General features: G+C 56.7%; 3 protein-coding genes across 6 annotated transcripts; 2 read left to right on the forward strand and 1 right to left on the reverse strand.

The window, feature by feature from the left end:
* Positions 1-605: 605 nt before the first annotated feature.
* Positions 606-8,108, forward strand: SNX32 (sorting nexin 32). Its single transcript, XM_049891862.1, is given in 13 exon segments — positions 606-3,165; positions 3,560-3,666; positions 4,187-4,277; positions 4,280-4,319; positions 4,489-4,621; positions 4,787-4,879; positions 5,074-5,137; positions 5,273-5,387; positions 5,586-5,625; positions 6,370-6,447; positions 6,560-6,716; positions 6,787-6,872; positions 7,184-8,108. Coding segments are annotated over 13 exon segments (1,515 nt in total). The 5' UTR covers positions 606-2,708; the 3' UTR covers positions 7,238-8,108.
* A 526-nt stretch (positions 8,109-8,634) lies between these two features.
* CFL1 (cofilin 1) lies at positions 8,635-12,109 on the reverse strand. Of its 2 annotated transcripts, none has more exons than XM_049892517.1 (4): positions 12,000-12,109; positions 9,807-10,114; positions 9,464-9,540; positions 8,635-9,267 (listed from the first exon to the last, which is right to left on the reverse strand). In XM_049892517.1, exons 1-4 carry the CDS (start codon positions 12,000-12,002, stop codon positions 9,155-9,157), a joined length of 501 nt encoding a protein of 166 aa, XP_049748474.1. In that variant the 5' UTR covers positions 12,003-12,109; the 3' UTR covers positions 8,635-9,154. The 2 variants fall into 2 exon arrangements, with proteins under 2 accessions (XP_049748474.1, XP_049748475.1); XM_049892518.1 differs by lacking the exon at positions 12,000-12,109 and adding an exon at positions 10,728-10,815.
* Positions 12,110-14,321: 2,212 nt separating this feature from the next.
* MUS81 (MUS81 structure-specific endonuclease subunit) lies at positions 14,322-19,943 on the forward strand. Of its 3 annotated transcripts, none has more exons than XM_049892519.1 (16): positions 14,322-14,702; positions 14,788-14,917; positions 15,158-15,243; positions 15,816-15,914; positions 16,070-16,150; positions 16,322-16,407; positions 16,914-17,054; positions 17,229-17,324; positions 17,413-17,534; positions 17,624-17,721; positions 18,234-18,350; positions 18,447-18,542; positions 18,710-18,838; positions 18,916-19,019; positions 19,569-19,763; positions 19,855-19,943. In XM_049892519.1, the coding sequence occupies exons 1-16, from the start codon at positions 14,568-14,570 to the stop codon at positions 19,919-19,921; spliced, it is 1,782 nt and encodes a 593-aa protein (XP_049748476.1). In that variant the 5' UTR covers positions 14,322-14,567; the 3' UTR covers positions 19,922-19,943. The 3 variants fall into 3 exon arrangements, with proteins under 3 accessions (XP_049748476.1, XP_049748477.1, XP_049748478.1); XM_049892520.1 differs by having other exon boundaries at positions 19,680-19,763; XM_049892521.1 differs by lacking the exon at positions 19,569-19,763 and having other exon boundaries at positions 19,855-19,940.
* Positions 19,944-19,957: the final 14 nt, after the last annotated feature.

Genomic DNA, 19,957 nt, shown 5'->3' on the forward strand with positions numbered 1-19,957 from the left:
AATCAAAACTACAGTGAAACACCATCTCACCCTGACATTACTGGCATGAATAAAAAAAGCAGAAAATAACAAATGTTGGCAAGGTTGTGAGCCTGGAAGTCTTATGCACTGCTGGTGCGAATACAAAATGGTACAACCATTTTGGAAAACAATATGGCACTTCCTTAAAAAGCTAGAAATAGAAATACCATACAATCCAGCTATCCCACTCCTAGGAATATATTCTAGAGAAATAATAGCCGTCACACGAATAGACATATGCACACCCATGTTCACTGCATCATTATTCACAATAGCAAAAAGATGGAAACAACCTAAGTGCCCATCAACAGTAAACAAACTATGGTACATACACCCAGTGGAATACTACGAAACAGTAAAGAACAATGATGAATATGTGAAACGTCTAACAAGATGGATGAATCTGGAGGGCATTATCCTGAGTGAAATAAGTCAATCACAAAAGGACAAATACTGTATGATACCACTATTATGAAAATGTTTCCACATAGGAAGATACCTGGAAGAAAGGAAGATACTTAGGAAGAAACATGAAAATGTTTCCACATAGGAAGATTTCATCGTTATGAGAGAGGGGAGGGGTGAGGAGGAAAAAAAAAAATTTTTTTTTTTTTTTAGATAGTACATAAGTGGTAACTTGGGTGAAGGTTAAGACAGGCAGTACATAATACTAGGGAAGTCGGCACAACTTGACCAGGGCAAAGTCATAGAAGCTTCACAGACACATCCAAGCTCCCTGAGAGACTGAGCTACCGGGCCGAGGGCTGGGGACCATGATCTTGGGGGATATCTAGCTCAATTGGCATAATATAGTCTATAAAGAAAATGTTCTACATCGGACTGTGGTGAATAGTGACTGGGGCCTTAAGAGCCTGCAAGAAGTCACCTAAGATACAGCTACTGGTCCCATCCAGGCTGAAGCAAAGGAGAATGAAGAAGACCAAAGACACAAGGGAAAGATTAGTCCAAAGGAAAAATGGACCACAACTACAACCTCCACCAGAATGAGCCCAGAACAACCAGATGATGCCAGGTTACCATGACCAACTGCTCTGGCAGGGATGACAATAGAGGGTCCCGAACAGAGCGGGAGAAAAATGTAGAACAAAATTCAAATTCACCAAAAAAACAAAAAAAAAAAAACCAGGCTTGTGGGTCTGACAGAGACTGGAGAAATACCAGGAGTATGGCCCCAGGACACCCTCTTAACTCAGTACTGAAGTTACTCTGGAGGTTCACCCTTCAGCCAAAGATTAGACAGGTCTGGTATCACAGCAGTTAAAGAGCCTGGCTGGTAACCAAAAGGTCAGCAGTTCGAATCCACCAGCCGCTCCTTAGAAATTCTATGGGGCAGTTCTACTCTGTCTTGTAGGGTTGCTGTGAGTCAGAATCAACTCGACAGCAATGAGTTTGGTTTTTGGTTTTATACAGCCAACGATAACACGCATGAGGGATGTGCTTTGTTATTCAGTCACGTATATGAGACTAAATGGTCACACCAGCCCAAAAGCAAAGATGAGAAGGCAGGAAGGAACAGGAAAACTGTGTGAATGGAAACAGGGAGACTGGGATGGAAAAAGGGAGAGCGTTGACACATCGAAGTGTTGGCAATCAATGTCACAAAGCGATTTTGTGTATTGTTTCATGAGAAGCTAATTTGCTCTATAAACTTTCACATAAATCCCAAATAGTTTCAGGGGAGGGGCAAGAGGGAGCCTTCTGGAGTGTTGAAATACTGAGTATCTTGATCTAGGTGGAGGCTACACAGGTGTATACATATATACAACCAATTACCATTGAGTTGATTCTGATTCACGGTGACCAGTGGTCCAAATGGTTAACGTGCTTGGCTGCTAATGAAAAATAAGTTACTGAAAACCCTACAGAGCACAGTTCTATTCTGACACACATGGGGTTGCCATGAGTCAGAATCAAGTCAACAGCCACTCGTTTATACATATGTATAAATATGTCCATTTGTGGTCAGTTAAGACTTGTGTACTTTGCTGTATGTAAGTTATACTTCAATTTAAAAACAAAAAGGGGAAGCAAGGTGGAGAGGTAACCCTGTAACAGGTGACCTCAGGGTCAATTACTTCACACGAGAGCCAGGAGACAGGACAGATGCAGGCATCTGACTAGGGAGTAGAAATCGCCAGACCAGCTGCAGACGCTCCATCTTTTGGCAAGGCCTCGTCTGTTTCTGGACCTACATATCACTGAGCCCCATCTAGGGTACCATCCTGTCCCCTGTGTGTGCCAACCTGCTGAGAGGGGGAATGAGGAGGTTTGTGGGTATGAGAGGAGGGACAGGTGACAGTTTATATATATGGTAATAATTTTTTATTAAGCAATGCCTGAAGGTAGAGTGGCTTCTAAGCCTCTTCCCTTCTCCTTAGTAGCATTTCAAACAATGGTGTGTACACAGTAGGTGGTCAATAAATGCTTGTTGAATGGATCAATGCAAGAATGAACTAGTAGCTTGGTGCCTCAAGGATCTTTTCATTTGGAGAAGTACAGGTGCTTTGCCTGCAAGCCAATGTCTACTGGCATCAAAAAATCATGAAAGGAACAGTTTCAAGAACTCCTAAGAAGAGGTGGAAACTTCTCATCCAGCTCACTTTAAGCTCTGGTATCCAGCTTGGGAAGGGGGTGGGTGAGAAGCTGAGAAAGTGCATGAAAAGTACATGGGGTTTGACGTCAAGAACCTGGGTCCACATCTGGCCCTGCCACCTTGCAGCTGTGTGGCCTTGAACAAGTTACTTCACCTCTCTGGTGGTGTCAGCTTCCACATCTGTAAAATGCAGAGCGTTCTGCCTGCCTCAGAGGATGGCAGGGTGGGAAAGTGTTCTGGCAATTACAAAGCCCTGAGCAGTGACGTCTCAGGATTCTTCTGGGGGCAACTGATGACCCAGGGCATTAAGGAAGTGATGCTACTGAGGTGGACCCTGCAAGAGGACGAGCAAGCCTGCGGCAAGGATGGGCAAGGGACAGTGGTCCGCCACGTCAGGGCTTCCCCTCTTCCTCAGCCATCCTCTATATCCGTGGATCTGCAGGCAGACAGCACCTTCCAGGTGGAGATCTCAGACGCAGTGAGCGAGCGGGACAAGGTGAAGTTCACCGTTCAAACCGAGGTGAGGCTTCGTGGGCGGGGGTGGGGGCATAGTCCCAGATGACCTCCTGTGGGGAGCTGCAGGGGCCCGAGGAGCCTGCTTCCCTCATCCTCGGGTCCCCCTTTCAGGGAGTGGGGATCAGTTTCCATCGTAGCCTTGGGACCCTGTTCCTGAGAGGGAGCTTCCCCCTCCCCCTCCCGTCTTAGAAAGTAGGCATCCTGTCTGCCCCTGTTGCCTTTGCCTGAAGCCCCGCCGCCTCACCATCCCCCGCCCAGCCTCCTGAGTGAAATCAGGGACACTTGGGCCCCAACTTGGGCCCCACCTGGGGTGTGAGACTGGGGAGATCCGTACGTGGGTGCCCGGGAGGCTTGGTGGGTGCAGGGTCTGGGGAGGAGAGGACCTGACAGGCTTTCCTGCTTCTAGAGCTGCCTCCATCAACTTCGCCCAGACGGAGCTCTCGGTCGTGCGGCAGCACGAGGCGTTCATCTGGCGGCGTGACGCCTACGTGGGCAACGAGGAGTATGCCGGCCACGTCGCTAGGCGGGGCGTCATCGCGAGGCGGGACCTCAGCGTGAGGCGGGGCGTCATGGTGAGGCGGGGCGTCATGGTGAGGCGGGGCGTCAGCGTGAGGCAGGACCTCAGCGTGAGGCGGGGCGTGTGTGAGGCGGGACCTCATGGTGAGGCGGGGCCTCGGCGTGAGGAGGGGCCTCGGCGTGAGGAGGGGCCTCGGCGTGAGGCGGGGCGTCATCGTGAGGCGGGGCCTCAGCGTGAGGCGGGGCGTCATCGTGAGGCGGGGCCTCGGCGTGAGGAGGGGCCTCAGCGTGAGGCAGGGCGTCATCGTGAGGAAGGGCTTCAGCGTGAGGCGGGGCGTCACCGTGAGGCGGGGCCTCGGCGTGAGGAGGGGCCTCAGCGTGAGGCAGGGCGTCATCGTGAGGAAGGGCTTCAGCGTGAGGCGGGGCGTCATCGCGAGGAGGGGCCTCGGCGTGAGGCGGGGCCTCGGCGTGAGGAGGGGCGGGCGATGGCCCCAGGCAATGAGAGGCCTCCCAGCGCAGTCCCTCTGAGCAGATCCCCCGGCCCCTCCAAGGACAGTCTTTGAGGCATCGCGGGAAAAGCTGCATTAGTTGGGTGAGGGGGTTAGCTCCATCACCGACAAGAGTTTGCCAAAATGAAGCAGGAGCTAGAAGTGTGAGTGCCACCTCCTTCCCTCGCCTTTGGCAAAGCCCCTGCCCCACCCCTCCCCAGAGCCTCAGGGTTTCTTCCAGGAGCCTGAGTTGACCTACTCTGACCTCTGACCCCAGGGCTGCACGATGATCAGAGCTGAGGAGGGCCCACCCACTGCCCATTGTTCCTTCAGAGAGTACTTGGCAACCTCTGAGAAGACGGTCCCCATGCACGAAGTGTTTCTGCAGCGCCTGGCGGCCCACCCCATCCTGTGTCAAGACCATAACTTCTCCGTCTCTTTGGAACACAGCCAGAATGTGAGCAGGGCCGGAGTGATAAGGTCACCCCCAGGGCTGGGAACTGAGGCTTGGGGGGTTGGGGAGAAGCAGGGCTGGAGGTGGGCTGGATGCAGGCGCAGGGAGGGTGGGAGGCGCACGTGACCCCAGCACCACACCATCTCCACGAGTGCCTCAGCTGAGCGTCCGACCAAGAACGGGAAGACGGGAAGGAGCTGCTCCGGGGCTTTCTGAAGAACACTGAAATCTGCAGATGAAGCCATTATCACCGGCATGTCGGGGCTCAAAGTGACTCCTAGGCTCCGCTCTGGCTTCACCCCAGGGCATCAAGTCCATGGCCAGGATTGAGGCCCTTGTTAGTGGGAGGGAAGCCGCTGGTGGAGCATGGCCAGGATTGGAGGGAGACTGTGCCACCCCGGGTGCCTGTGGCTGCCGTGCACCTGTGTCTTGGGTGTAAGTGGAGTCCTATCCGGCTCCCTTAGGTGGATGACAGCTTTGAGCACGAGAGAGCCTTCCTGCTAGACCACGACATGCGCTCCCACAAATGTAGGAAGGGCCCCAGGGGCCCTGGATTCCCCTGCCCCTTATCCCCAGCAGTCCTTCTTTCTTGGGGAGGAGAGCAGGGGAAGCCTTAGTGCCTGTCAGTGGCCACAGTCAGCAGAGGTAGGGGTTGATGTGCAGACGGAGGGGCTCTGATGGGGGTTGTTCCCCAGCAGGCCTGGCAGGCGATTGATTATATCCCTATCTCAGCTGTGCTAAGCAATCTAGGAACACAAGAAGTTAACCAGCTGAAGATGTGAGGACTCCCTGTTCCCCCTCCTGCCCTCTCCCTGTGCTTGCAATGCTGTCTGTCCATTAGGGGTCACTCTGTAGAAGGCTATTTACCATCTAGCAGGGAGGTGCAGAATGACCTGCTGGGGTTTGGGAGAGAAGGGGGAGGGGGAGATTTCTCCAAGGAGGGACAAGCCCTAACCTCCTCCCCACTGCCTCCTAGGAGCTTCCTAAAATTGGCTGAACTCTTTGAACCACTAAGGGTGAGTACACCTGTGTTGAAGTCTCCCCAGTGATCATTTCCAGCAAGAACAAGTCATGGGACAGGGGAAAGCCCCAGGATCATTTTGGAATGTTTGGTGAAAACTCACACTCAGGTATAAAAAGAAGTGGTGTGGCAGAGACAAGGGCTCAGCCTCGAGTTGTTTGTGTGTGGTGATGGGGCAGGGGGGTAGTGCACCCGGTTGGGTGAGGCACAAGGATGTGCCACGTGCCTTTGTCAGGCTGCACCCTGCTGCCAACATCCTGCCCCAGATGCACACTTCCTGAACTCTTCTCCAAGAAAGTCACTGGAATATGCTAATCCTTCTAAAATGTCTGTTGGATCCCATCTCTTCCCTGCTCAAGGTTCTTCAGTGACCTTGTCCCTTCCAGAAACTGCCCAACACAAAGCTCGAAGTCCTTAGCTTGCATTGTAGGTCTTGTGATCTGGCCACTGCCTCCCTTCACTGCCTTGGCCAACAGCCCCCACACCAAATGTATGGTTCCCTGAACATACCCGGCCTCCATACCTGCAGATCTTTGGTTTTTATTTGTCTAGCTAACTCCTACTAAACCCCCAAGACCCAAGTCAGACGCCACCTCCTCAGTGAAGCCTGTTTCCCTTAATATCAGTGCTTGATGTAGAGTGGTATCAGTAATTCTCTTAGGTATTTAGCTGAGGAGGCCCCCCCATCCCTTAGCTGCTCTCTGGCTAGCTCCCTCCCGAGCCCCTACCTTCCCAACAGAAGCTGGAGAACCGTGTGGCCTCTGACCAGGACCTGAAGCTATCAGACATACTAAGGTATGACTCACAGGTGGCCAAGGTGAGAGGCAGCACCAGAGTAGGTGTGGGCTGGAGGCCAGTGGGCATGGTCAACCCAGGTAGGGTGGCGAGGGCTGTGGGCAGGAGCGGTCCTGTGCCCATGCTGGCTCCAGGACCTGCTGTACCGACGGCTAAGGGCACTGGCTGACTATGAGACTGCCAACAAGGCGCTAGGCAAGACACGCACCAGGAACCAGGAGGTGTGCCCCGAGAGCCACCAGCAGCTGCGGTTCCAGCACTTGAAACGCCTTTCTGAGTCAGCCAAGCAGGGTGAGCCCCTGCCGCCCTGACCCCCCACCACTGGGCACCTGCCCTGCCAGGTTCCCATTCTTCTCCCCAGAGCTCACAGGCTTCAGGTCCCATCGTGTCTCCTATTTCTGCAAGAACCTCACTGAGTTGGCAGAGCTGGAGCTCAAACACGCCAAGGTGAACCTCTGGCCTCCCCGGCCCCCACCACCAGGCCTCTAGGTTCTTAGTTTCTCACACTTGCTTACTAAGTCTGTGTGTTTTGGGCAGGAGGAGGTCCAGCACCTCATGAGCAGCTCCAGCTGAGGTTCAGAACCCTGTTTCCCCATCTTGGGCCAGGTCCCTGCCCTTCTTTCTTCGTTGGTGCAAATCACTCTGTAGGTGGCAGGGGTGTGGCAGGCGTTATCTGAGATTCAGAAAGTACAACTCCCAGTCTTAGGAGCAGGGTGAGGGCAGGCAAAGAACATCAAGGACCTACCTCTCCCCTCCAGGCCAGCACACTGCTGCTCCAGAACACCCCCACTGTCCTCAAGGGGGAGCCTTAGAGCAACCAGAGCACACCAATCCTTGTCCCTGGACCTCCAGTAACAAGGGGCCCCCAGGCCCCACCTCAGCAGCCACTAGCACACCCCCAGTTCCCCTAGGCCAGCCTGAGCCCGGCCTTTTCAAGAGGAGGGCAGCATGGCACTGTACTGGCCACAGGTAAGCAGAGCCCCAGGACTGGGCACCTCCAGAGGCCCTGACCTCCCCTCCCCAGGGTGCTGAGGACAGCCCCCACCCACCCACCACCCTGGAGGAAAAGCACGTCTACCCCCACCTGTTATCCACTTATTAATAAAGAACCTGGTTTTCTAGCAAGGGGTTTGCTGGAGTCCTCGTTTCCCACACTTGGGCCCACCTTCTGCCAGGGCATTGTTGGGGCCATATTGTGGGACCAAGTCGGGGACAACCTGCGGTGTCCTCAGCAGTTTCTCCAAAGGAACGTGCAGAACTCAGGCTTGGAACCCCAGGAGCAGCATTCAAGGTTTCCCCCACTCCCACAAACCCTAGCTGGACACGAGTAGAACCAATTACAAGTCCTCTACCCTGGTTTTTTTAACCAGCAAAGTAGAACTACTCCTTCCTGCCTCCCTTAGAGCTGCTATTAAGTTCCAAAAATCTAAAGAACTAGTTCTCGCTCACGCTTTTTCCAGTTCATTGGTTAAGGGAGGAAGAATGAACCCTGTGTTACCACCCCCAATTTATCCCAGGCGCCTTGGATACCTTTGCCTGCCAGGCAGGTGAAAGCCCAAAGTGCAGGCTGAAGACAGCAATGCTGGCAAAAGGCTCCAACCCAGCCACCACCCTCTTGGTTAAACACTGGGAGGTGGGGCCCAAGACACCTGGGTCTGAAGTCCTGGGCTCTACCTGGCTGGCCACACCCTAAGAGATTCCAACCACATCTAGAAGGCCAAAGGCTCAACTTCACCTGACTCACAGCAGCCACTTGACCTGACCCTCTACTCTCATAAATGCGAATCAGCCATCCCGCAGAAGAGTCAGAAGGAAAACGAAACAAAATCTTGAGAACATAGACAATACGTTACCACACAACCTGTGACATGCAAAAAATCTCACAGCCAAGAAGCCTCAGTGCCCACAGGAATGAGACCAGAGATACTCAGTTCAGGCATAAGGCCACTCTACTTAAAGACCCCCTGCAAGCAGCAGCAGACACACCCTGGCTCCACCACCCCCCGAATAGCCAATGTGGCGCCGTTGTGGTACCACCCAGAAAGCAGTAGAGTGGTGATCTCAGAGATAGGCTCAGCCAGGCGCTGAGGTAGACCAGGATGCATGGGGCTTGCTGGGGATCACTGTGCAAAGAAGAAATGCTGCTCATTCTAGCCCAACACCCCTGCAAGCCCCCCAGGCCCCAACCCTGTAACAAACATCCCATTAGCAAGCTTTCCTTTTTTTTTTAATTGAAGGTTCCTTACTGGCCCTGCCTCCAAACAAGTGGATGTGACCAGGGGAAGAGAGGAAGGGGAACCAGCCGGCGTGGGGAGGGGTCATCTCCACAACATTCCATTTATACACAGAACTAAACGGACAAGCACAAAATCACTATTGCGGTTAGAAGTTGGCAGCCTGGGAATGGGGAGGAACAAGTGGGGAGTTGGGGTGTCGTTAAAAAAAATACAGGCCCCTCCCAAACTGGGGTGCCTGGGGGGACTTGGTCTGCTTCAACCCAAGAGGAATCAGAAGATCAAAAGCGATTTGGGAAGGCCAGAACCTTCGGGGTGGAGGGAAGAGGAAGGTCCAGGGGGTGGGGGCGCTGTTTGGCAACTGGGGTGAAGGGATTGCCCTCCCCCTGCTCGGATCCCCCCAGCCTCTCCGGTCTGGCAGGAAGGGGGCAGCCTGCAGCCCCCACAAGCAGGTCTGGGGCTGCCGGATGTTCCAGGCAGGGGGCTGGAGGGGGCTCACAATGGCTTGCCCTCCAGGGAGATGACAGCGCTGCCTCCTAGCTTCTCTGCCAGGGTACAACGGTCCTTGACCTCCTCGAGGCAGTTTGCTTGTACTTCATGCTTGATCCCTGGGGTGGGGAAAGAAAAGCAACTCTGAGCAGGAAGCATGGGGTGTGGGGGCTGGGAGGGAGCCAATCAGAGCAGACTGACGGGGACAAGGTTACTTTCCAGCAGGCAGGGAAGGGGGACAATCTCTTCCATCACGCTATTCACCGCACCCCGAGCTGCAGGCATACAGCACCACCAATGCCAGCCAGCCCTTACCTGTCAGCTTCTTCTTGAGGGCGTCCTTGGAGCTAGCATAGATCATTTTGCTCTTAAGGGATGCACACTCAGGGGCCCTAGAAGGAGAAAGAGCAGGGAAATTACAGTCCCCTCCTCTGGGTCCAGCAATCTCCCTCAAGCAGTAATAGATGACTTCAAAAAACCCGTGAGATGACTTTCAGCATCCACATACTGGAATTTCTCATTGATAGTAGATGCTCTGTGACAACTGACTACCCCTCCCCACACATCGGTGGGTTATACCAAGAACCACAGAGGTTCCCATTCTGAGAAAAGGAACTAGGGCAGGTAACAAGAAGAAGTGCCTGAATGAGAAGCTCACCAAAAGATAAACACCAGATCCTCCTTCTTGCTCTCCTTGGTCTCATAGGTTGCATCATAGAGGGCATAACGGCAGTCCTTGTCCGGCAGCATCTTGACAAAGGTGGCGTAGGGGTCATCAACAGTCTGGCCCACGTCACCAACCAGGATCTCCTTTCCCTCCTCCAGGATGATGGTCTTCTTGTCCTCACTCAGGCAGAACAGCACTGCCTTCTTGCGCTTCTTCACCTCCTCTGGCGTCGATGATTTGCGCACCTTCATGTCATTGAACACCTTGATGACACCATCAGAAACAGCCACACCAGAAGCCTGGGAAATGAGACACACACATCTTATGAAGAACAAGTTTCTGAGATCCCCTGGAAGTCTCCCCCCTGCTTTCTCAAAAGACCCCGGTCTGATGCCAACAAGCATAGTCCACAGTCCCATATCCCAAAAATGTCATTAACTGCCTTCCCAAAACAATTGTCACACCCAAGCCCCTGTCAAAGGACCAGATAGTACACAAGCCTGGAATGGCAACCACGGAAGAGACCTCTGAGTCATGCTGCTCAACATCTCCATCTCACAGACCAGGAAATTGAAGACCCATGAAAAACTAAACCTTTGTTGAACCTTCCTAAGATAATCCATAAACTACTAACTTTTCTCTTACAATATTCAATCTCAACCTTCGGATAAGAATTGACTTAGAACTTCAAAGAAGAGAGAAAACGACCCCAACACCCAAGCCACGATCTTCACTTCACAAAACAGGGAACCAGGACCCCAAAACGCTAGGCAAGACACCGACAGTTCTAGCAAGTCCATCAGAAATGACCAATGCAGTTACTATATAAACAGTCCCCTTCCCTGCTAGATCTTCTTTTACCCATAGCCGGATCACAACTGCCATTAGGGCCCAGCCGAAAAACACCCTGACCTCCGGAAACGGTGCACGGCCTCAGGTCGCTCACAGATGTTAAACAGGAGAAACTCTAGTGCCCAGGGTCTTCCAGAGCTCTTTAAACCTCTACCCTGTGTCCTGCTGGGGGACAGCCCAAGCAGGAGACGGAGCAACTGTCCACCATGAAGTCCGAAACCCCCCACCCCCGGAACTGCGGAGGAAGCCAGCCACGTGATTTAGTCGCTTCCGGAGTGGGCGGGGAAAGGAGCTCTGCTCCGCTCGGCCCCCTCTCCTAAACAGAAACCCACACCCTAGCGACAGTGACACCTCCAGGGCCTCAAGCTCCGGGTGTCACCCTTACAGGCGTTCAGCGAGCCCATATGCTGCAGGCCGGAGCCTGGGCAGTTACACAACCTTCAGTTCTCCAAGCCCTCAGGCCCAACGCAGGGGGCGGGGTGGTTTCCGGGCGCTGCCCGCCTGGGTCACTTCCCCAAACGCGGCTCCACCCTCAGGCCCCATCCGGGAAGGCCGACGGCCCCACTTGTCGAAGGCTTCGGCCCCCGCGGCCGGACCTGAGCATGTGCGCACGCGCCGGGGACGGCGCTGTTCCAGCCGGGGCCCAGGGCCCGGCTCCCTTCGTAGGCGCACTCGACCCTGGGCCGGGCTGTGGCCTCGGCGGTGTCCGCTCCGTGCCGCGCGGTGTAAATCCAGTTCCTAGGTGCCTGCGTCCCCACCCGGACCCAGGCACCCGGCATCCCGTTGGCCCCTTCCGGGCGCAGGCATCCCTGGCACCTGCTCGCCAGTTAGGCCTGCCTGCTGCCGAGGGAGGATGACGCGGAGACAGGAACAGCCCTTGGGTGGGGCGCGCGCGCCAATACCTCCTGCGCGCTTTTCCCTCGCCGCCCCCGGCCGGGCTCGGATGCCGCGTGCTCCCGACGGGCGCGCGCCCCCCGTGAACTGACTCGCACCGACCTCCGCGGCGGCGCGCGCCACCGGCCACTCCGCGAGAGGCCAGCAAGCGCGCGCGCGTCCCGCACCCCTCCCCCCACGGCCGGTGTCCGCGCGGGCGCACCAGCAAGGTGGGGGAAGGGAGGCCAGGGGGCGCGCGAGCGACGTCCAAGCCAGCCTTCTCCGGCGCCCGCGGGCGCGCACGCGCGTCCCGGCACCGCCCGCCCCTCAGCGCGAGACCCTCGTCCCGCCCGCAGCGCTGGGGGAGGGGGTGCCGACGTCGCTCCCCCGTCCTCTCCCCCGCGCTCAGGCGACCGAGCCGCAGCCACCTCCCCTCAGGCGCCGTGGCCCGCCGCTCACCATGTTTCCGGAAACGAAAAAGATACGGCAAAGAGAGCCAGAAAATACGAGAGCCGCTGCAGCTGCTGCCGGGATCCGACTGAACGCGGCCTCTCCCGGCCCCTTCCGTTTAGTATGAGCCGCACAATGAGGGGCGGGGCGGGCTTCCGGCGCTTCCCCCGCGGGCCGACGGGAAATGAAGTCCGAGAGTCTTGCACCGTCTTCGGGTTCTTGGAGTAGGGGCTCCGCACTGCATGCCGGGAAATGTAGTCCGAGGCAGCCGAAGGGGCTGGAGTGAAGGGCACGGAGCGCGCGCCCATTGGTGGAGTTTCCCAGGAAACGCTCGAAGCTGAGCGATAGGCCCTGGCTAACCTTAAAGAAGACACAAAAATGAACCCCGATTTTGCTGTCCTTCACCCTTGAGCGAAACGGTTTTCATAATATACCCATCTTGACACTTTCTAGATCTCCTAGTCTGAAAATTTTTAGTGGGATTAGGATTTTGCTTTTCTGAATTGAAACAACTCTCCATTGGTCTGGAATTCAGTCCTAAAACAAGGAGAATCGCAAGGATAAGGAGCCTTCAATCCAATAAACACTCACTGAACGTCCTCCGTGTCCGAAGCCACTCTTGTCTCCTCAAAAAGGCCACATGCAACTTTAGTAAAATAAAAATAGGGGAAAACACAGACGCGCGCACGAGCGAGGGAAAGGCTACGGGGGGAAAAAAAACTTTCAAAGGAGGGCTTTGTCTTTATTTAAAGGTGCTTGGCAGACGTCATTCATTCACGAGGCAATAAAGGGGTTTGTGCATTTCAGTCCAAGGATTCTTTGTATCTCTTATTTGGCAGCAAGGAAACAGACATTAAACCAGACTTGAACCTCGTTCAGGTTGATATGATAGCCAGGTAGATGATTAATAGCCGCAAAACTGAGACACAAGCTCTGTGGGCGCATACGCCTAAATAAAATGGAACTGTTTGGGATGTGCTTAGACTTCGTTGGCTCCGAAAGATGATCATGAGACTGCACACTCTGCAAGAAGAGAAGGGTCGCAAACACGTCAGAGGCATACCCATAAACGGAACTGGTGGCCTTGATCCCATAGCAGAAAACAACGTGTAAGTAGTAGGAGGCAGCCCAGTCTTCAAGACCCCAGGAGCGACACCAGGGAGTGGGGTACCTCGCAGAGCATGCCGGAGATTGTAGTCGGGGACATCCCGCAGCACCACCTACCAGCCGAGCATCCGGGAGGCCCAGGTGGAGGCCACAGCTCGACCGCCGCCTCCCGCCAGCACCCCAGTCAGAGGGGAGCCTGGTTCCACCTATTTCGAGCCTCGGAGTTTCCAAGAGCAACAAGGAGGGGGAAGGGGGCTTCGCAGTTACCCTGGAAACGCTCTCCCGCCCGCCGCCAGCCGCAGGATGCCCTAGATGTCCTTATTAGGGCATGAGACTGGAGGGGGCGGAGCCAGCCCGAATGCCGGCTCCAGGCTCCTTATAAGGCCGCGTCGGGCGGGAGGCGGGAGGCCTAAGCAGGCTGGGGATGCTGGATCTCGGGCTGGGCGGAGTCTGCAAGGGTGGACCTGAAGCTCCTTCGCAGGCCCGAGAGCTGCACCTCGCGACTTCCGGCATGACAGCTGGTGGCCTATGGGCTGCTCCAACCCCCTGGCGAGATCCCTGTGTCCAATCTTCTGTACGTGCCCCTCAACCTGGGGCCACTTTGCAGAATCCCCACATTTAATCGATCCCCCTGAGGGCTCCCCATCTCCAATGAGCCACAGAAACGACGAAGCATTCTCCCCTTCTACCTTTCTCTGGGCTTCTTCTATCTGCTTCCCCGAATTCAGCCACGTGCCACCATCTCTCAGGATGCGCAGCACCTCCTAGTTAAAGTCCCCTTATTACCAGTCTTCCGACCCCCGTGTCCTCCTAGCTTCAGTGTTCTCTGCCTGTCCCCGACTTCACGTCCCCCACTCTGCCCTGTGTCCCCCAGCCCGTGATCATCATTTCCTCCGAAGATCCTTCAACTCCTTCTGCCTTAGCTTTGTATCTTCATGCCCTGCATCCCCTCCTAGATGTCACTCTGGAAAATATACCTGCATCCCCCACCTCTTCTGGGCTCTTTTCCAGCCCAGTCCTCTCCCCCATCCTCTGTAAGGGTGAGGCTGAAAGTGCCAGCGGACTTTGAAGAAGCCAAGCTGAGATTACTCCGTTAAACACGTCCCCGGCCCGTCCTCCCAGCCACAAGGGGCGCTGTCCGCCTTCCTCTCGCCTGCACAGATAGGGCCCCGCTCTCGAATTTGGGGTGGGAGGAAGGGGCGGGGTCTAGGCTCCAGGGTCCTAAGTGGGGTGCGTCCAAAGGCTGATTCAGTGCGGTGGTGTGTAGAGACAGCAATCTGAGCCGGCCACTTAGAATAGTGCAGGGGCGGGGGGCGAGGAAGGGAGGCGATCACCCAGTTAGTGCCCGCGTGGGACCACGTGACTGGGGAAGCCCCGCCTCCTCCGAGCTGGTGTTCGAATCCCAACTCCGGAGCTGGTGGTGTCCCAGTTCCGCCGGCGTGAGGCGCCCGAGGGCCGGCCCCAGGGCTCATGGCGGCGCCGGTCCGCCTGGGCCGGAAGCGGCCTCTGCCCGTTTGCCCTAACCCGCTCTTCGTACGCTGGCTGACCGAGTGGAGGGACGAGGCAGCCAGCAGGGGGCGCCGCACACGCTTCGTGTTTCAGAAGGTGGGGTCCGCGCCGGCCTAACTGGGGCGGACGCTGGCCGAGCTGGACCCCAAGGCCGGCCTGACCGCACCCCCTGCTCCCGCAGGCGCTGCGCTCCCTCCGGCGGTACCCGCTGCCCCTGCGCAGCGGAAAGGAAGCCAAGATCCTCCAGCACTTCGGAGACGGGCTCTGTCGGATGTTGGACGAGCGGCTGCAGCAGCACCGAGCCTCGGGCGGTGAGCGCCAAGGGCGAGGGCCGGTCTTCCTCTGCCGCACCAGGTGCAGCGTTCGTGCCCACCTTGGATACCTTGGCTTCAAACGCTCCACTCCTGTCCACGTTGTCTGACCTCGGACTAGCGGCTGGCTCTCTCTGAGCCTCACCCTTCTCCCGTACCGCTTGAGCAGGCAGCGTCCCAGCCCCTCCCCGCCTGCCAGATTCTGTGGGGTCCGGGAGTGAATCTCTTCCGCCCCCACAGGTGACCATGCCTCGGTCTCACCACCTGGAGAGAAGAGTTCAGCCCCGGAAGGGCCACCTGCGGAAGCTCGGGATCCTTCCCTGCCGGTGAGTACAGAACAAGGGGGAGTGGCAAGGCAGGTGGGTGTACCGAAAGTAATATTTCCAGCTCTTGGTGGTTGGCTTTCTCAGGGGATGTGAGTTGCTTTGAGGAAACGTGAAAATTAAGCAGGCCAGTGTTCAAAGAGCTACATTAATGATACCTGGGTTCAGGCAAGTGGTTATTTTGAGATTCAGTTTTCTAGTGTGTAGGTGAGAATATCGACAGTAGAGTTATCCGCAGAGTTGTGTGATTAAGCTAATATGGAACCCCAACCCAGTAAGTTGCAGGGGTTGCTGTTACTGAGTTTTGCAGCGCAGGTTGGTGGACCAGGAGAACTGAGGCTTGGCCAGGCAACCCCCACCGTCCCGTACCCCATAATGGCCCACTGCCACATCCCAGCTTTGCAGAGGATATTCCCACTATCTGGCCCACTTTACAGCTAAGGAGTGTGAGAGGCAGTTGAGTGACTTGCTTTGGGCCTGCTGAAACAGAACCTGAACCCTCAGGTGTCCCGGCCTAGCCAGGGACTCTGCAACAGGCACTGGCTGTCATGTTCAGAGCTTTCCGTACCCTTCAGGTTCCAGCCCAGCCCAGATCGAAAGGCTCTGGCAGCTACTGGCCAGCCCGGCACTCAGGAGCCCGCACTGTGCTGTTGCTGCTCTACCAGGAGCACCTGGTGAGTACCAGGGCAGAGGCAGTGGGCCGGGGGCTATTGAAAAGCCTGGCTGGGGCAAGGTGGTAAAGAACATCCAGCCACTAGGGCTGGGCGATGGGGTGCTTAAGGGAGTAAGCACAGCGTGGAGGGACCCAGGCACTGAACCTTGATTTCAGAATCCTAGTGGCTGCAGTTTCCTAACCAAGGAGGAGCTGCTGCAGAGATGTGCCCAGAAGGCTCCCAGGGTGAGCGCTAAGGTAAGGCGCAGACCGGGCTGAGCGGCTCTGAGTCTGATCCTCAGTCCCCCAGAGACTGCCCTTCTCAGATGCGGGCTGTGGTGTGGGGCTTGGCCCAAGGCTGGGGGCAGAAGGAGTGTGGCCACTTAGTGGCACCAGTGGCTCCCTGAGGACTTCCTTCTCTGTCGACAGGTGGTCTCTGGCAATGTTCGACCTTGGCCAGCTCTCCGATCCCTCCTCCACCGGAACCTTGTTCTCAGAACACACCAGCCAGCCAGGTGGGGCCAACTGCAGGGGATATAGGGAGTGGGGAGCAGACTTCACATTCTTAGTGGGGCTTGCAGTCATTCAGCAAGGCCCAGGCCTCACTCCGGGCACTGTGGTCCCACATTGTCCGGGTACCTGGAGGATCTGAGGGCCTGGGAGGGAGGAGGGGTGCCACAAGTTACTGGGGCAACAAAAGGGCTTTGCTGAGGAGGTGGCAGTTGACATGCTGTAGGACTCAGTGGAGAGGATGCAGGAAAGGCATTCCAGGAGGAACAACATGAGCAGGAACCCAGAGGAAAGAAGACTTGGGACGGACTTACTGGAGACCTGAGAAGTAGTGCTGGGCAGATTCGGAGAAAGCTAAGCTGATTATACATTTTAGGGCTGGGAGGGGTTGAGCTTGCTTGTACAGGGTTGCCAAGGGGGTGGCACGGCCACCCTAGTTGGGGGCGGGCAGGAGAGCTTGCCTAGTCTGACTGAAGAAGGGAGACTTGTGTTCGTCTTCTTCATCTCCCAGGTATTCGTTGACCCCGGAGGGGCTGGAATTGGCCCAGAAGCTGGCCGAGTCGGAGGGCCTGAGCTTAGTGAATATGGGCACAGGGCCAGAGGAGCCTGCTGGGGAGGAGCCAGAAGTGCCGGGAGCAGGCTTGTCCAAGCTGTGAGTGGGAGGGGTGTGGGGGAGCATGAGGGCTCCCTGAAATGAGGCCAGCTCCCCACTCCCACCTCCGGACCTAGCTGAGCTCTGGCTGCTCCACATTCTAGGGGGAGGAGAAGGGGACTGCCTTGGCACTGGGGTTCTTACCTCACACACACCAGCCCCTTTTCCCCACAGGGATCCCAGTGAAGTGACTGCCCAAAAGCCACTGCTGGAGCTGGGGCCTGGCGAGTACAGGGTGCTGTTGTGTGTGGATGTCAGCGAGACCACAGGGTGAGCAGTGGGGAGAGAGGGAGCAGTCAGGATGCTACTAGGGGGCTCTTGGCCTGCCCTGACCTAGGCCCCTGCCTCAAAACTCCAGAGCTGGGCACAGGCCAGAGCTGCTCCGTGAGCTGCAGCGGCTGCATGTGAGCCACACAGTCCGAAAGCTACACGTTGGGGACTTTGTGTGGGTGGCACAGGAGACCAGGCCCAGAGACCCAGGTAAGGGGCCCTAGGTGGGTGGGTGTCAGAGGCAGGCCTGGCAGGTGGGGGGACACGAGCCAATGAGACTCTCCTTGGCCCCTTGGTAGTGAGGCCTGTTGAGCTCGTGCTGGACCACATCGTGGAGCGCAAGCGGCTGGATGACCTGTGCAGCAGCATCATTGACGGCCGCTTCCGGGAGCAGAAGGTTTGCTCACTGGCCTCGCCCTGTGACCCCTGCTCCCTGCTGCAGGACACACCCACAGCTCTGGGGCTTCCTCCTCAGCCCGGAGGAATCCAGGGGGACTTCTGGGCTGGCCACACACCCAGGAGAGCTGCTCCGGGACAGCCCTGGGAGCAGGCCCACTAGGGACACAGCATGAAGGTGTGCAGGATACTTGTGCTAGATGGAGGAGCACAGTAAAGACCTCTGAGTAGCCAGGCCCTGCAGTCTTGGATAAATAAGGCCCAGATCTCCAGGAGGGGAATGGCACAGGCCACATCCCATACTGGTCACTTTGCTGGTCCTATAGTCAGAGAGACCACGTGCAGATGGAAGAGCGACTTAAAGAATGAGCATGTTGAGGGAGGGCAGGAGGAGATTTCAGTCACAGCATGAGTAAAAAGGTAGCGGCTGCCTTGAGACTACTGGACGGGTCAGGGATGAAGACGGGACCAGTGTGTGACTCTGAGCCTTCTCTCCTCTGCCTACGTCCCCAGTTTCGGCTGAAGCGCTGCGGCCTGGGGCGCCGGGTATACTTGGTGGAGGAGCATGGCTCCACCCACAACCTGAGCCTTCCCGAGAGCACCCTGCTGCAGGCTGTCACCAACACTCAGGTGAGCTGGAGGGGAGGGCAGGCCAGGTTGGCACGGGCCTCATGGTTGGTGGCTGTGCTCAGGAGCCCCCTCCCTCTCTTGGGCCCCCTTCCCCAGATTATCGATGGGTTCTTTGTGAAGCGCACAGCAGACATTAAGGAGTCAGCTGCCTACCTGGCTCTCTTGACACGGGGCCTGCAGAGACTCTATCAGGTGAGCAGATGTACCTGCTGGGCATTGGCCTCCATTCCCCTGAGGGATGGGGGGTGGGTAGTATTCCCACTTCTCAGACTGGTTCTCTGATGCGTAGATCACACAAGGACGGGGTGGGGGTTGTCCCCTGGAGCTCTGACCCGGCCCTCACTCTCCTTTTGCCTCAGGGCCACACTCTATGCAGCCGCCCATGGGGGACCCCAGGGGACCCTGAACCAGGGGCCAGGCCCTCCCCAAATCCTCTGTGCTCACTCCTAACCTTCAGTGACTTCAACGCAGGAGCCATTAAGAACAAGGTACTGTCTCTGCCTGGTTTCTCCGCACGTGGCTGGCCCCAGACCAGCCCTGACCTGGTCCCTGTCCCACCCCCCAGGCACAGTCCATCCGTGAGGTGTTTGCCCGTCAGCTGATGCAGGTGCGCGGAGTGAGTGGGGAGAAGGCGGCAGCCCTGGTCAATCGGTACAGCACCCCTGCCAGGTAGGCCCTCCGTCCCTGCATTAAATTCAGCTCAGCCAGTGCTTCGTGGGGGGCCCGGTTCTGTGTGGACTGTGCAGACCCAGAGATGGGTGATCCAGCTGAACCCGAGGTAGTTCACAGGACTAGGGCCAGGAGAGGGACAGAACCAGCCAGGACCAGACCGTGGCCTAAACGCTGGGGGAGGCCACGGGTAGGAGAGAGACTATTAGGCCTGGAGAAGCAGAGAAGGCTCCTTGGAGGGAAGGCGAGGGAGCTGGGCTCGGAAGATGGCCCATTTTGCTGGCCTGAGAATGCCCAGGCTCGGGGAGCATCTCCTGCAGGAGCTTTTGGCACCTTTGCTGGTCCTGTTCTCATGCTCCTGCAGAAAGGTAGAGGGTTTGGCCCCTGGTTCAGGGTTCCCTGGGGTTTTCCAGGGGTGGCTGCACAGGGTGTGGCCCTGAGGGGAAAGGAGAGTGAGGCTGGGCCCAAGCTCCAGGGGACAGCCCCCAGGGCCTTGAGTGCCAGGCTCAGGAAGTGGGGCAGTGATCCTGACCCCTAGAACCCATGCAGACCCCTTCCTGCTTTCTCGTCCATGGTGCTGGCCTGGAGCTGGGTTCCAAGTGGGCCAGCAGCCAGCCATGGTCAAGCCTCAGAAACTGCAACATCCCACCCCACCCCCAGCCTCCTGGCTGCCTATGATGCCTGTGCCACTCCCAAGGAGCAGGAGATGCTGCTGAGTACCATTAAGTGTGGGCATCTGCAGAGGTGAGGGCAGGGGACAGACTTGGAAGGAGTGCCAGGGGGCCGGGGCTGCCTGAGGCACAGGGTCTGACCTCACCTGCCTCTCTCCCTGCAGGAATCTGGGGCCTGTTCTGAGCAGGACCTTGTCCCAGCTCTATTGTAACTGTGGTCCCCTGACCTGAGCCGTGCTGTGAGATGGGCCCCTGCTTTCCCCCACT

Source organism: Elephas maximus, chromosome 7 (genome assembly GCF_024166365.1).
Source record: "Elephas maximus indicus isolate mEleMax1 chromosome 7, mEleMax1 primary haplotype, whole genome shotgun sequence".
Taxonomy (NCBI): Eukaryota; Metazoa; Chordata; class Mammalia; order Proboscidea; family Elephantidae; genus Elephas; species Elephas maximus.